At 33.1% G+C, this 17,089-nt stretch overlaps 1 protein-coding gene across 4 annotated transcripts in view; it reads right to left on the reverse strand.

Annotated features, from left to right (window-relative positions):
• Positions 1–17,089, reverse strand: part of MDGA2 (MAM domain containing glycosylphosphatidylinositol anchor 2) — a 790,763-nt gene that overhangs the window by 9,843 nt on the left and 763,831 nt on the right. For all 4 annotated transcript variants that reach the window (XR_002137734.2, XM_074328196.1, XM_074328195.1 and 1 more), the window contains one exon: positions 9,871–10,001. Coding sequence is in view for 3 of the 4 variants with exons in the window: in XM_074328196.1 (XP_074184297.1) it covers positions 9,871–10,001 (131 nt within the window). In the remaining variant the exon portion in view is untranslated. The remainder of the gene's footprint in view (positions 1–9,870; positions 10,002–17,089) is intronic.

Here is a 17,089-nt window from a genome sequence, read left to right on the forward strand (position 1 = left end):
GGCAATGAAGCATTACTTTGTCCAGAAATAATGACTTACATTTGACTTGGGGTGGTGTTTTGGAAGGTATGTTAGAAGTAGCTAAAAAGTCCTGAGAGGACTATTAAAATCACAAGTTAGGATTCAAAAAACAAACAAACATTAGTATAAACATTCAAGAGAATGGAATGTGGAAAAGGAGAATTCATATTAATGGCTGCACCATTTTTCACCTTATAGATACAGCATAATTTATTTAACCAGTTCCTTATTGTTATTGCTAGCCAATAGAATTAATTTCAGCTATTCTGAACAAGGCTGAGATGACTACATTTCAAAACATTTTACACAGAATTATTCAGTACACATGGATTTTTAAGGTCATTAGAAGCTGCTGCTATCAGAATCCCATGAAAAGGCACTATCATTTTCCTAGCCATGTGTTCTTAAGTCTTTTGGGTATTTCCCTTTCTTTTAATATATGCCACTTACCTGGTAGAGAATCAATGTTAGAGTAATCTCAGTGATTTTCCCACCCCCTTCTTTTTGTTACTTATGTGATGCTGTCTTCTCTCCTGAAGATAACAACACAAATGGAATGTCATCTTGGAGAAAGTCAGAACTCATAGATTCATGCTGCTGTGAGTCTCATTCCATAAAATCAAACATCCCCCCTTTGGCCACAAGGCTAACACTTTATTGAATGCAAGTGGAGTGCTGTCATCACAAATTTTTCTTTTATGCAGGTATTTTAAAGGATCGAATTGAATCAAGTATAGATTTCTGCCTCTCAGTCAAGTTTTAATTCTGGAATGAAGCAGGAATACGAATGTATCAGTCAGGGAAATTTGGTTTGGTTAAGAGGAAACCACCTCAGTCACCAAGAGTTTTAATTTTAAAAGACGAAGTGAGAAGGGAAATGGCATATAAACACCTCTTGCAGTAGAATACATGGTTTGCAATGTAGCCTTGGCAGAGATAAGGGGATTGCATTCCCATGGACTTTGTGTCAGAAGTGAGATGTTGGTGAAAAGGCTAATACATGGTAAGGGTAGGTTAGAATATTCTGCATCTGCTAACACTTGAAATTGGACAGGAACTGAAGTCATAAACCTTTATTTGGGAAGGATGCTCGAGAAACGGGCTTGGGAGTACATGGATTTTCCATCTTAGTTCTGTAGAGGTGAGTAGATAATAAAATTATCCACAATTTTTAAAATTTAAAGTTCACAATCATTTTCAATAAGGTCTTGTTACTTTGAGTTAAGAGTCAATATACAATAATGGGGTTATTAAAAATCAAAACTAAAATGTATAAATCATCAAAATCATTCCCGAACTTTTCAAGACTGCTTTCCCTGGTATGATCCTGTCATTACAGCATTTCAAAATTTCTGTTACTAACTTTAAAGTATGAAACACTCCTACTTTCACTATTAATTTCTTGTTTCTTCCCTTCCATCTCCCTCCCCTTGCAGCTTGATTAAAAACACAAGGTGGGATCCAGGCTTATGCTAAAAACAAAAGTCCCCAAGCAGAGAGGTTGTGAAGGATACTGCCACCCTTCCTTTGTGGTCAGACTGAGAGGGGGTGTTGAGGAGCCTTTCCAGGTAAACGTCAGAGACCATTGACTGACGTAATTTAATAAGCACGCTGCCGCAATGCTGGCCGTATGTTGATTGTACATGTGTAGTTGGTTTAATAGCAAAGATACAAATGATCAAAAGTCAAATTTTCACACATTCAGAGATCTGCCTATATCTAGACTATTCTTTTATGTGAATACTTAATTCCTTGATGACCTGAATGAATTGTTACAGTAATAAAAGTTGACTGATTTATAAATCTATTATTTACATTTACCTGTACAACCATGGATAAAAGAGTCTGTCGCTGCATAAAGCAAGCTGATTACTTTCTATATAAGCATAGCAAGTGTTTTATATATTGTGTGGAAATACATCAAGGAATTAGTAGTAGTTATTAATAGAATGATAAAAATATTTTCTGACAATCAAACTCTTGGTACAGTTATAATTAGTGTTTTATAATATTTATTTGTAATCTTGTGATGACAGGAAATCTAATCCAACAGGCCAGAGAAATGTTGTAGTCTTCCTCAGGGTCCTACTGGAACAGGAAGAAAAGGGTCCTGAGCAGTATGTTTGTTTGTTTCCTTTAAATTTCCACAGCAGTTTATTATTGAGAAGATATAGATTGCGTTTCACTTCTCTTGATTCTCACAAATAAATATTTATTGCATTGTTATTTTTATGCGCTGAACTCCATCTACAATTACATCTTTGAATGATTATAACAAAATTGTATAGATTCTAATAAACTCATCAATGGCTTCTAGACTAAGACCTATAGGGGTACATTTTTCTTTATATTGTTTTTGACTGTGAGGTAGATATCAGAAATAAAATGCAAAGGTATTACATTTAAAGAATGTACTTTGGCCAAACTTTCAAGTGTTTATAAAAATAAATCCTTGGTGACAAACAGCTTTTTCTCAAATATAAAAATGAAGAACTATAGAAATTAATTATAATATGTATCTCAATTTGGAAGATGTGATCTGTATGCAATGAAAATAATCTGAATTATATTCACTTAGAGAAGAAATGCTCTCTAATTGAATAGGTTAAATTATGTCATATTTTTATGATGTACCATCAGGATTCTGACTCCTATTACATTACAGAGATAAAACCATATTCCTTTCCTCTTCTGTACTTCCGAAATACATTTGGTTTAATTGCCATGAAGAAGGAATTAACGGTATCTAGTTACTTGGAGAAAAATGTTGAAGTTTAGGTCTCCTAAAAGAGGGTTCAAATTATGCAAAAGCTGTTCTTCACATATAATCAGGTTGATATTATTTAAAATGGTTTTCCTCACTGAAATGACAAGTTTAAAATTGTGATATTTTCACAGTGTGTGTATGCAATTCAGCAGCCTCTCAGTAAGCAAGCAAAACTGCATAGTCAGAAAGTTAACTCTTGGTGGGTAAATTCAAGGGGAAATTTTGAAAAAAATATATGTGGAATTCTGTATTAGAATCATACAACACAAAATTATTTCATTGACTGACAGTTTCTTACATATAATTATTTGAAGCATATACATATAGATGTTAACACAGAGATAGAGCTACAGATGATCCTATCAAAACTTGTGTTCAAATATATTTTCTCAGTAAGAGAAGAGTTACATGCAGCAGTAATGTAGAGAACGCATCAAAGAATACAGTAATATTCTGATCATCTGACGTCAATGTTAATGCTGCCTTCCACAAATGTTCGTCCTATTATTTCTTCCTGCCAAGAGATACACAACTTCTGATTATTATTGCTAAGGCAACCACAAAGCCTAAGAATGCAGTTTGGAAACTGACAGTATAGAACACGTTGATAAACTTCAGGATAGAAATAAATCTGAAACTATTAATTATTAATTAAATATGAATTAACATTAATAAGTTTACCGTTATGTTATTACTGGTTCGGCAAATAATTGGACTATCCTAAACAAATCCAAAGGATATCTGAAAAGAGGCAAATTATAAACTAGGTGGGTAGCTTTAGCTTTTTCCTTGGGGAAGCTTTACAAATATTCACAGTGAGTTTAGCTTCAAAAGACTCTGCTGATAGAACTTGCTGGATGCATGTCAATTAATTGGCTGTCAAAGCCTCTAATCTGAAATAATACCATGAGAGTTTAACTGTTGGCAAAGACAGAAATAGGTCACCCTGGGAACTGACTGGAAAATGTTTTCAATGGTTGCTTTAGGAGACATCATCACGTTTATATAATTGCTGTGGAATTTGACATAGGAATGCCAGATATGTGTCTACATGAGCATGTGATATCTACTTAGGAAGACAGTATTTTCCAGATTAATATTAGTCTTAGATAAATGTAAAGGCAGGATGATATCATAGGAACACTATACTCTCTTTTCTAATCCCTGTTCAATGCCAATGATTTGTGTGATTTAAGATCAATTGTCTCAACATCTATTTACCAATCTTTAAATGAGGTTATAAGAATAGAAGATCTCCAGAATTACTTTCACTGATAACTAAGAAAATGAAAAGACAGTATTGTTGTGTCGTTAGCTTTCTCTTAGAAACATTTAAAATATACTATAAAAGAAGTAATATACAAAAACAAAATGGTTAAATGTTTTCCTTGGTGTAGAATATAAAATATAAGTGACATTCTAAGACTAACACTATATTAATTTTACTTTTTTTTGTTGTTGAAATTTTGCCCTAATCCTTCCAAATACAGCAAAATATACTTTTATTGTGCGCACCGATCATGCTAAATTAATAGAAAAAGAGCCCCAAATAAATTTTAGTATGATAAAACTTCTATTTTTCCTGCAAAGCACAACAGAATAATTTTATTTTCAGCTAAGCAAACTAATTGGACACACTCAAAGGACTTTGTAAGTGGTTATTTTTAAAAGGGTTTATGGCTCAAACTAATTTAAAGGCATGAAATTTCAAACAAATAAAACAACATAAGTGTTAGTGAAACAGAGGCTCAAAATCACTTGTGTTTCATTTAGAATTCCAAGAGGTAAGAGAGATACTTTCCACTTGAATTAAAGACATCCTAGAATCCCACAAAGCTACATTTGAATAATATTAAAACTTGTCACAACTTAATTTATATGATAATGTATTCTATACAATTGTTATGGTGCTTTCCTGGTAGGCATTACATAACAAAGCAAGTATTTTTACTTGGTTCAAAAAAGGTTATAAACAACTTTTGAGTTAAAAATACTTAGTCTGAAAAAAACTTCAAAATAAGAAACTCAAAAACAAAACAAAAACAAAAACAAAATGGTAAGATGATGCACTGTTTCATGTTTCCTTAACAATCCAGATTTATGAAATAAAAGAAGGTCCTTAGCCAGTGGACCTAAAAGTATATTAGGGAATGAAAGAACATAGATATCTAAAAGAAAAATATGATTTTATTTATCTTTATTTTCTACTAGAAATTTAAATAACTTAGAAATGCATTGATCCAAAATATTTACTTCTTGATTTGCTTCCAGCCGAGATAGGATAACAGGAACCAGATGTATCTTCCCATCTGAAACAACTAAATAACGGAACATAATTTATGAAATTGGGATGTTCAGGACACTAGACATCAGGTAATGAAGAACAGTGATTCCTGAGAGATGGGAATCAGACAAGGTGAGTCCAACAATTGTCCCATACAGAATTTACAGACCATGAAGCAAGCAGAACAAAGAGGGAAACTGGGAGAAAATCTGAGTTGAGGCATGGAGCTGAGATCCCACGGCACCTGGAATGTGCAGGGAAGAACGCCATCAAAGAAAGAGCTGCACAGAAAGAGATCTGTAGGTACTCACAAAAGTACTGATCAGGATATGAATGTGAGGAAACCACCCAAGACCTGGAAGAGAACTGGGGGGATATAGTTAAGGTTACAGCACCCAGCTCACACAGGACTTGGAAAACCTCATAATTCATGGGGCATTGCTAGAGTACTCAGAAGACTCATCCCGAGTTGTGAGAAATAATTAACCGTATACCAAACACTGCTCAGCTCTCACCTAACAAATCCTAAAAGCAAGACGAACAATGATCAAATTGTTTCCAAGAAATTTTCCATCTCCAATCAAGTTCAAGAATATTTACAGAAATACAAAAATATCCAGCACCTACCAAGGAAAAATGCACAATGTCTGAGACCCAATCAGACTACCAGACATGCAAAGAAGTAGGAATATAGTTATTTTTGTAATGAGAGAAAAAAAAATCAATCAAAGCCAACCAAGAACTGACATAGTTGTCAGCATTAGCAGAAAATGACATTAAAACAATCATTATAACTGGATTTCATATGTTCAAAACATTAACTAGAGACATGAGCAATCTTTTTTTAAAGACATAAATTGAGTTTATAGAGATGAAAAGTACAATGGCTGAGATGAAAAATACACTGAATAGCACTGAGGGCATATTAAACATTTCAAAAGAAATGATTCGTGAATGTGAAGACAGAATAAATCTATCAAAAAAATTAGAAAAAAATTAAAAATTAAAAATCATTAATGAGCTGGGGTCTTGTATATGTGTAATTGGAGTCTTCAAAGAGGAGGATGGGGAGCAAAATATTTAAGAAACATTAACCATAAAATCCTTACATTTTATCAAAACTATAAACCCATAGATCCAACAATTTCCATGAACCCCAAGAACATGAAAAACGGAAACTATACAAAAGCACATCATAGTTAAATTGCTCGAAACTAGTGATAAAAAGAAAACCTTAAAAGCAACCAAAGAAAAGTCACATTATATAGAAAAATAACAATAAAAGTGTCAGCAAATTTATTCTTGGAACAATGCAAACAAAGATAGGGGAACAGCAGCCTTAAAGTTCCAAAAGGAAACGCTGGAATACCATACTCAAGAGGAAATATATTTCAAACAGTAAGGGTGAAATAGACTTTTTCAGAAGTACAAAAGGTGACAAGAATTCATGTTTAGCAGACCCACACTACAATAAATGTTGCCTAAAATCCTTTAGGCAAAATAAAATTGATACCAGGTGGAAACATGCCTCTACTAAAAGGAACAAAAAGTGCCAGAAATGATAACTACTTTGGGCACCAACTAGGAAAATCCAGTCTGATTTCTTGGTTGGAATGAGAAGAGCTCATTATAGTTAAATTTTCCCAGGTCTAACACATTGTGAATAAAGCTTTATTCGTTTGAACGTTCTTGAGCATCTGCTTTGAACATTCTTGTAAATCTCTTTCTGTGAATGTAATGCAAATTGCTGAGGCTGCAGCAAACTTGTTGTCATTAGTGTGAGTTGTAAAAACGTTTCACTCAGAATTTACACTGACCACACACTTCCTGGTAACAAAAGAGTAACTCAAGTCTTGAAATCCCTTCTTTTAATCAACGTTTCTGGGAATGGGATGCAATGGCCTAAGATCGGCTAGATCACAAAGAAAAGCAATTCCTTTCTAAGAGATTGCGTTGTGAAACCTGGAGCTGGCACGCTCCCTCTTGTTTCTTTCCCTTATGGAACCCCTCTCATTACTCATAAGGGCATCCTCTTCAGGATTCTGCCTGCTCTAAGATCCTGAATAAAGAATTCATTCCCTTGAAAAAACAGAAGAAAACAAAATCTGTACTTTTTCTAATGTGAAAAATGAAAGAATAAAATAGCTATTAGCATACATCATATAATAAGTTAATATCTGCCTGTAGATAATTACATTAATTCTGAATAGTGAATCATTTTCGTTAAGATGATGGTTTTACTAATTTCCTTACCACCTTATGCAAATTTCTCAAGAATGAACACTCTCTGTAATGATAGGTCCACTGGACTCAACCTGCTTTCCAGTTTTGAGTATCACTGTCCTTAAATTCTGTGGGCACCAAACTTGTCTGGATCTCCTTCCATTTTAAAAAGACTACACGATTGAACTCCTCTTCCAGAGTCCATGTAAATAATTGGTTAATGTTCTGCATGGTTTCATTCTTTAATCACTGTTCACATAAGTATACTTTTCCTTGGAAATGTCAACCACTCCCACAGTTTTAGGTACCACATAGAAACTGATGACTCATGAATACCTATGTCCCCAAAGCTTCAGATAAATGTATACAGCCACCTTCTGCACATCTGTAAAGAGATATTCCACAGGCACCTTATATTAACATGCCCAAGACAGAAGTAACCTATTTCTCCCTGAAGCTTTATCTCTTTCCCTCTACCTGTTATTTAAGGGAAGGCGGAGCATAAGCACTACCCAACTGTTCCTACTTAGAAAGTTCTTAGTCATTCACGTCTACATCCCATATCCCCAACATAAAAATGTCCTTCTATTATTTACACCTAAATGTAATCTTGAAATCATTCACTTTGCTTTAAACCCTTCTGTAGTGTTTTCCTTTTATGTGGATCTTACAATGGTGTCCTACTTGATTTGCCAGCCTAATTTTAGCTCCTTGAACCCAAGTGTTGTAGCAAGTCATCCCCTAGGTAAAATCTCTCAAAGCCTCCCCATTGCTGAAGCTCCTCAGGTTCCTTAAGCTCATGTCACACTAGTCTTTGATTTATTTTAGTGAACCAAATTCCAGGTAAACGTCTTTCAGTTTCTCTGGCAAATCCTGTGGTATATGACCTCAATGTTGCTGTTTACTCTGCTGCAATATAAATGTGAGCCCTTTCTCTACTTTGCAATCCTCTCTTCAGTTCAGGTTTTGACTCACACAATCAACTTTTCTTGACTCATCTCCCCATTCTTTTTCATTAGGTATGCTCACAGAACCTCGTGCATAACTCTGTGACTGCAGTCATTACAGTATGTGATGTATATGTTTAAACATGCATTCCTATGATTCTGAGGTAGATAATAATTTTTAAATCTTCACGCCTAGCAATGTGCCTGGCACACAGTAGTGGCTCAATAAGTATTTATTGAACTGTTGTCAATGACAATAAATGATTGTCCTGAAGGTGTCCAATAAATATTTATTAAATTGATGTCTATGACAACAAAGGATTATGCTGAAGAAAACTTTAATATAACTATTGTCTTAAATATTTATTGTATATATATTTAATAATTTTATGTTGGCAAGGTAGTCATGTAGGAAGCAAAACTGTCTAGAGAAACATCAACTTTTTAGAAAGAAGGGCTCTTTGATGTCTGTATTGGTATGCACATTTTAATATTAAGGTTACTTTTATCAGTAATGGTTTGGAGTTCTGTCTCTCAAGTTTAATTTGATTTAATGATATATTGCAATGGATTCAATTTTCACAACCATATTCTCCTTCATAGAAACAAAATGATTCTCAGGGTCTATGATTTGAGTAGCTTTTATGTGATTGTAGATAATAAGCTAGTCTTACGCCATTATTCTTTACTATTGTGAACAACTGTATGCATTTTTATCATTCTGGTTAGATTTAGAAGTGCAATTTCTAGATAAAAGCCATTAGGATTTTGTAGATTACAAGAAAAGGACATCCTAGAAAAAAACCAAAACAAACATATTTGAGCTGTCAGATTTTCCATACCCTTACTGTATATGCCATGAAATACATCCAAAACTCACCAATAGGAAAAAAAACAAACAAACAAAAAAACCCAAAAAAACTCAGCCTGAGTATACCATATATATATATATATATATATATATATATATATATATATATATAATACAGTTATTAAAATAACTAAAAGTTCATGATTTTCTCCACTGAAATGGTTTCATGAAATACTGTTTCTAGCCATAATGGCCATTGTTATAGTCATTAAAATTTCTTTTATATATTTGCAGCTAACTCTTAATTCAGTCTAAGCTTATTTCTTTTCTATATAAAAACAAAGAAAAATAACTTGTTTAAAGTTCTCTGATTTTGAATTCAAAGTGATAATTTATTAAAAATGATATTACCTCAAAGAGAAACAGTTTTCAAAAGTATATAAAATTGCATCAAGTAACAATCAAACAAATTAATTGAAAATTGATTATGCAGCTTCCATAAGAAACTATTTTATTTGTCTCTAGGGAACAAAATATGCAAGTGTGATTTTATAGAAATGCATTACATTTTCTCCAGGTAAACCATTTGATGGACTATTATTCAAACATATTTTGATAGAGGTTAATCAATAAAGGAAAATGACATTTTTCTTTATAAAACAGCTTTTACAACTAAAGAGAACCTTAATCATATGATTTTTCTGAAGCCCATACAACAGAATTTCTGAATATTCCCATTATCATGCTTGTTTAAGGTCTGCCTTGAACGTTATGCTCACATACAGCAATCTATCCACAGAAATGATTGTTTTCTTACCTGAAATGAAGTAATTGGATATATATTAACATGAGCCTCATTCCATCGTTGTCCTTTATTCCCACTTGAAGACCACAATGGATTCTCTATCTTTGTCTGTCCTTTCAAACGTAGATAAACATTTAAAACACCTAAAAATAACAAAGACATTTAATTTTGTACATGTGGTTTTGCTTCAACTTTGTTCTCCTTGATCAAATACTTTTAAAAATGAAAATTTTTAGAACACTCTAGTGTCTCCTCCTCTCTTCCTCTCTCATTTCCAGTTTCACACTTATGACTTTTGGCATGTGAGGCAGGCCACCAGAGATAATCGTGTCCTAATCCTTAGAACCCATGAATGTTACTTGATATGACAAAGAGATTTAGCAGGGTGTGATTTAAAGATCGTGTTTTTTTTTTGGCTGTTCCATAGTATCCGTGATTTTTCTTTTTTTAAAATTAAAGATTTTAGTCAAGTTACATAGGTTTCAGGTGGACAATCCTGTAATACATCATCATCACTTTGTGTGTTCACCACCCAGAGTCAGTTTTCCTTCCATCACCATATATTTGATCCCTTTTATCCTCATCTACCACCCCACTCCCCACTTACCCTCTGTTAACCACTAAACTATTGTCTATGTCTATCAGATTTGTTTCTTTGTTTGCCTTGTTCCTTTGTTGCTTTCAGTTTTGTATACCACATATCAATGAAATCATATGGTTCTCAAATTTTACTGACTTATTTTGCTTAGCATAATAATCTCAAGATCCATCCATGTTGTCTCAGATGGCACTATTTCATTTTTTCTTATGGCACAATAGTATTCCATTGAGTACATATACCACATCTTCTTTACCCAATCATCTGTCGAAGGACACTTTGGTTGTTTCCGTGTCTTGGCCACCATAGATAAAGCTGCAGTGAACATTAGAGCACATATATCTTTATGGATAAATGCTTTCAGATTTTTTGGGGAGATACCCAGGAGAGGGATTGATGGGTCATATGGTAATTCTATTCTTAATTTTTTGAGGACCTTCTACACTGCCTCCCATAGCAGCTGCACACATGTGATGGAGAAAAGACAGCCTCTTCAATAAATGGTGCTGGGAGAACTGGAAAGCCACGTGCAAAAGAATGAAACTAGACTGCTAGCTGTCACCACAAACCAAAATTAAGTCAAAATGGATAAAAGACCTAAACTTAACCCCTGAAACAATAAACTGCATAGAAGAAAACATAAGTACTAAACTTATGGCCCTTGGGTTTAAAAGGATTTTATGAATTTGGCTTCAAAGACAAAGGAAGTACAAGCTAAAATAAATGAATGGGACTATATGAAACTAAAAATCTTCTGCACAGCAAAAGATACTATCAACAAAATAAAGAGGCAACCAACCGAATGAGAGAAGATTTTCGCAAACAGTGCCTCCAATAAGGGGCTAATATCCAAAATACATAAAAATCTTGAGATTGGAAAATTATCATCTAGGTGGGTAATAAATGTAATCACATACATCATTATTAGATGGAAGTAGAAGGAGATTTGGTACAGGTAAGGTCATATAAAAGAGAAGATACTATGAAGCTATATTTGAAGATGGAGGAAGGAGCCGCGAACCAAATACAGAGGGTGGCAAAAAAACAACAACGTATTCACATTTTAAGAAAGGAAAAAACTGTATTAAAATTGTAAAACAAGGCATGATGCTACTACTGGTAGCATTCATTTGATTAATGCCATCTTTTGAACTAACATCATACTACACATTGCTACCGTAATTCAATTCAACTTTGAAAAGTATTACATAGATAACATCTCTTAAAATGTGTACATTTTTTTGGCATCCCTGGTATAAACCACTTCTAGAAGCTAGAAAAGGCAAGGAAACAGGTTTTTCCCTAGAGCTTTCAGAAGGAACTAGCCCTGCTAACACCTTATTTTCAGCCCCGTTATACTCATTTTGGATTTCTGTGCTCTAAAACTGTAAGATAACACATTTGTGTTGTTCTAAGCCACAGAGTTTGCGGTCACTTATTGTTTCATTGGCAATAGGAAACTAACATAGCATGTAATCATGTACTGACTTACTCAAAGTCTGACTCTAATTAATTGTGTTGCTTATACTATCAGTTAGCATCTCTTTTTCAGTTTACTTCATCCAAGTCTCATTTTTCTTCTAAAAGAATTACTTGAAAATAAATGAAAAATAGCTTTGTTTCATAATTTTATATATCACTGACAACAGTTTCATGTCCTGCACATAGTAATAATAGTAATGATGATGAAACACTTCCTTCAGATAAGGACTTAAACCTCTTAACAATTCTATGAAGAACTGTCCACTAGAGGACATTTCTGCAGGGAATAATTCTAACTACTGAGGAAGAACCTTCTGGTTTTCTTATGCTCAATCAATATTCCCGATTGCTCTTCTCCCAGGACTCTGACCTCCCCATCCCTGTTCTGCTGTCAACTCCTTTAAAGCTGCTATGTTGCTATATTGTAAGCCTTGGGTTCTTTCAGTCTTATAGGAGTACAGAGTATCCATCAGGCAAAGACTCATGGGGAACCCCATACAAACTTCTAGAGTCAACCCTGTATTCCTCCCTTCTTTCTGTTACCCTGACTCACAGATTCTAATTACTTCAGCTGCCCAGTGCTCTGATCTCTGCCTCCTGAAGTTTATCCTTCAGGTTTTTAGTGCATTTCTGTCTCATTCCGTTAGACGTAAGACCATATATATATATATATATATATATATATATAATACACATTTGCATAAATATGAATACCCACTTTTTAAACAACAATAGCAACAACGACAAAACTGCATCCTTCACATCACAGCTGTCACTTACTAGCTAGGTGATCTTGGCTTAGTGTCTTAATCTCTCTATCTCAATTTCCTCATCATATAAGTGATGATGATAATAGTAACTAGCGTAAGCTTTTTGTGAGGAATAAAATGAATTAAAACATGTAAACCACAAATTATGTCTCTTACATGGTCTTCATATGTTTTATTATCTATCAAGATATTCAAATGAGATTTCCCTATTTCTCTATTGATGCAGTGAATTATATTAGTACATTTCTTAGTGTTGAACTATGACTATATTACAGGAATAAATTGTACTCGATAATCGACTACTATCTTTTTATGGTTAAGTTGCTAGTTTGCATTTAGGAATATGCATATATATTTATATATAACATTCTCCAGTTCTCTTTTTTGTTTTATCTTTCTATGTTGCATTTTCACTTTTTGCTTCAGAATCCATTATCTTCTATCTTTTTTCCCCATTAATGTACAAAATAATCTCCAGCTTGTCCTCTATAGTACTGATTTTATTTTCCATAGTGTGGATTCGGTTATTTTGTTTCTATTCAGGTATTGTATTATTTATGATGTTACATTCTTTTCTGATCTCATCAACCACCCCTTTATTTCAGTCTTTTATCTAGTTTCTTCTTTTTGTTGGGCCATCGTTGTAACATTTGTATCTTTTATTGTTTCATAAAATTCATATTCTTATGTATTTTGTTGAAAACATAAAGCATATACTGTACAAATTTTATTTTCACCTGAAATTTCAGTAAGTCTTTTTCTGCAATATGTGCTTCTTTTACAATGTGCATGTTAGCTACTTTTTATACTGTGAATCATCTTTGGAACTTCTCTCTCTCTTTCATTTTCTTTCATTTTATTCATCCTTAAATATCTTTGAATAATGCTAAGTTATCCCGTGGCATTTTTCCCAAAACCACTAATGGAATGTATTTTATATACATACAATGGTTGCATTTTGTTAGCTTCTCCTCTAAGATCTAAAGCTGCAGGACAGATTAACTGAAGTTTCACTACTACATCAAAATTCGACAATCTGAGAATAGTGGAAAAGTACTGATGTGCTTGGGCCATTTAAGAGTTGAACTTTCTGAGATTTCCCCACTGTGCTCAGGGAGCCACTGTGGCAGGGAAGAGCTTTCAGAATTCATTTTTCTATTTGCGTTTTTAGTGTGGTTCAATTTGTCTTGCTCATTAGTGCTCCTTGTGCATCAGAAAGGCAACTGGGTGTGCCAGAAGGAAAAGCCTCTACAGAACATTTTCTGCTGTGATGTTGTTACCTTATATTTTCAGACATTAATCCACAACAGGGGGTAATTCCCAGGAAATCAAGCCCAGATGAATAATCAATTGTATTAAACACTAAATAAAGTAATACTTTTTTGAACCTATTACTTGTCATTGGACTAACAACATGTTATGTAGCCATGTACCTTTCATAAATTATTTAAAAAAATAGTCTGTGTGAATGAAATAGGAAAAGAACTCCTTTATTGCATGGCCTGTGTCTACTACAGCCTATGGCTATATTAGTAGGTAGTAACTGATTGGATTTAGCTGTGATAGTCTCTGCCAATTTATCATTACACTTTCCTGCTATTTCAGAAAGGAACATAGCAGGTACCTGTCTCCTTTTTAGTATTTCTTAAATGTAACTGCTTAGCTTCCCTACCTAGTAGAAGCCCATCAATAGTTTGCATTTAATGAACGAAGGATATACCCTCGCTAAGCTACCAATGCTGTTCGTTTCATATAAAAATTACCCAGAGATGCTCCAATAAATATGAGGTACTAATGTAAATAGATAGCAGTGAATGAATTACCATTTTCTCTGGAAGTCTTATTTTTCTTGGGTAGCATGAACTGTTATTTTGATAGAAGTGACAGGAATCAATCCTGTCATCAAATCAACACGTGATGGAAATTTTTGTTAAGTCTTAATAAAATGATAATAGTTTTCTCGACCTATTAGTTGTAATTAGACTAACAAAGTAGTGTGTATTATATGTCTTCTAGAATTTATTTAAAGTAATGCATACATGCTTTAATGAAACATTAATATATATGGTTTACCATTGAATAGCAATAATAATAGGTTAGTATATTAATATTGAATATATTTTTTCAGGAAATATGCTTTGCCTGTGAGCATGTTTACATTTTTCAATTAACATTTTCTATGTATGTAATATAATTCAAACTTGAATTATTTCAATTTATATTGGGGATGCCAAAAAAATGTATACACATTTTAAGTAATTTTATCTATGCTGAAGCAATAGTTCTCCGTAATCAGAAGTGTCTGGATGCTGATGGTAACCACTCTGAGCACCTCTTGTAATTGCAGAAGTCAAACGTGACTTGTTGCTATCTTTTGTTATCGTTATATATTGAATATTATAATTTTAATAGTTTTTCCTTTCTTAAAATGTGTATGCATTTTTTTGGCACCCTCTGTATTTATTAAATATGTACTATGTGAAAAATATTTGTCCTAGTATAAAGAACCTAGGTCTGAATTATCCCACATTTTGAATTAGTTTTTGAATAGATTATATGAGCTACATTCAGTGGTGGCTAGATTTTATGTAAAAGGGCAAATATTACCTGTTTTATAAGAAAAGGACAATAGAAGTATAGCTGATTGAAATAAATTCTTCCAAATACATTATAATTTAACTATTATTGTTGTGTAAATAGTATTAATCATAATCCATTATCCAAATCAATGAATACAAACTATTGATGTAATGGTCAATTTTAGAGATGATAACAAAAGCAATCTCGACAGACAAATGATTTTGGAAGACTGTTTTCCCAAGAAAGTTTACAGTTTTTAAGATTATAAAAGAGAATTCAGTGCCAAAAGTTATACAAACTTCCATCCAGAGCATCTTGGTCAACAAAATTAGAAGTTGTGAAACAGAATAAAGTGATTCAAGAGAAGTTAGATTCAGCAAAGCTGATTCAGCACATTACTGTAGTAAGAAAATTTCCAAGTGAATATGATGGATTGTGTTAATACCCTTTAAAAGTAATTTTAAATTCTCAGAGGTATTGTGTTGATGCTTTAGTAGGCACCAGATAGCAGTAGGTATGAATTTAATCATCCCCAAGGATTTTCAAATGCCATACAGTTCCATGACACAAGTTTGAAATTGCTAAGAAAAACGTAACTGTCTTTATCTTCTCCTTGGTTTTCTAATTCTCCTTTTTTGATCACCACTCCTGAAGAGTCAGGTGTGAGAACTGTTTATCTCGTGCTGAGGAGTTGTAATCAGAAGACCTAAATGACCTAAGTGTTGCTTTATCTCATGAGCAGTGAGAAAAATTTTGGGATTATTCATGGCATTATGCAATAGTGTGATTATTTTTTATATTATTTCATATAAATTATTGTATAAAATGTAATGTGCATAAATTGATTTATAGTAATATTACCTAGTTCTTTTCTTTCATTAAGTCCTTAACACAATTATACTTTTAACTATTTTACTATTAATATGTATTTTATATATTTTATGTAAGCAATTTAAATATATGTCCTGAAATATGTGTCCATATTTCCTACAGATACTTGAAATTACCAAGTTCATATAAATTAATTTGTAATTTAGTTTACTGCATGACATGGGGATTACTTGCATATAAATCACATTTTTATTCTAATCAGTAATACAGACTCATTAATTTGAGTTTCACATTTCATGGAAGATGAGGATGTGCCAAAATCATCTAGCTTGAGGCAAGAGCTATCCATATTGATAGGTAATTGTTAGTACTATTTGTTTTGTACACACTGACAAAAAAGGGAAATTATAAAATCATTATTTTCTGCTTGAATAGAAATGCCTGCATGCATCCATTGTTATTTTTTCAGTAGAGTATAATTGCAATGATATCTTAAATAAAAAAATGTCACTTCATTTTCTCCAGGCAGGACCGTGACTTCTTGTACCTAGCTGAATTTCTATATTAGTATAGAGACAAATTTTCCTAAAACATAGCTTTCCTCAGGCTATTTCTCCGGTATGTGTCAGATCCCTATGTAGACCTTGTCACTCTCCCTATTCTGCCACAAGAACATTCTTACACTGTGGCTTCTTCTATTTCTCACATTCTCTAACCTTTCCCTTCTGTTTACTACTTACCTCTTTTGGCAGATGGCTTACAATTCTTCTCTTCTATAGAAAAGTTATTTTAACTGCTGTTATCAGTGTTGTCTCCCTTGTGAATCCATAGCCTGGGACTGTCATGCATTTTGATGTGTGTTACTTTCTGACTTTTAATTTATTTAGCAATTCATTACCCAAATAGATGATAAACTATTTGATGAGTAAGAACCTTTTACCATAATTCTCTTTATCTTCTATAGAAACTT

This window comes from Rhinolophus sinicus, linkage group LG03 (genome assembly GCF_036562045.2).
Source record: "Rhinolophus sinicus isolate RSC01 linkage group LG03, ASM3656204v1, whole genome shotgun sequence".
Classification (NCBI taxonomy): Eukaryota; Metazoa; Chordata; class Mammalia; order Chiroptera; family Rhinolophidae; genus Rhinolophus; species Rhinolophus sinicus.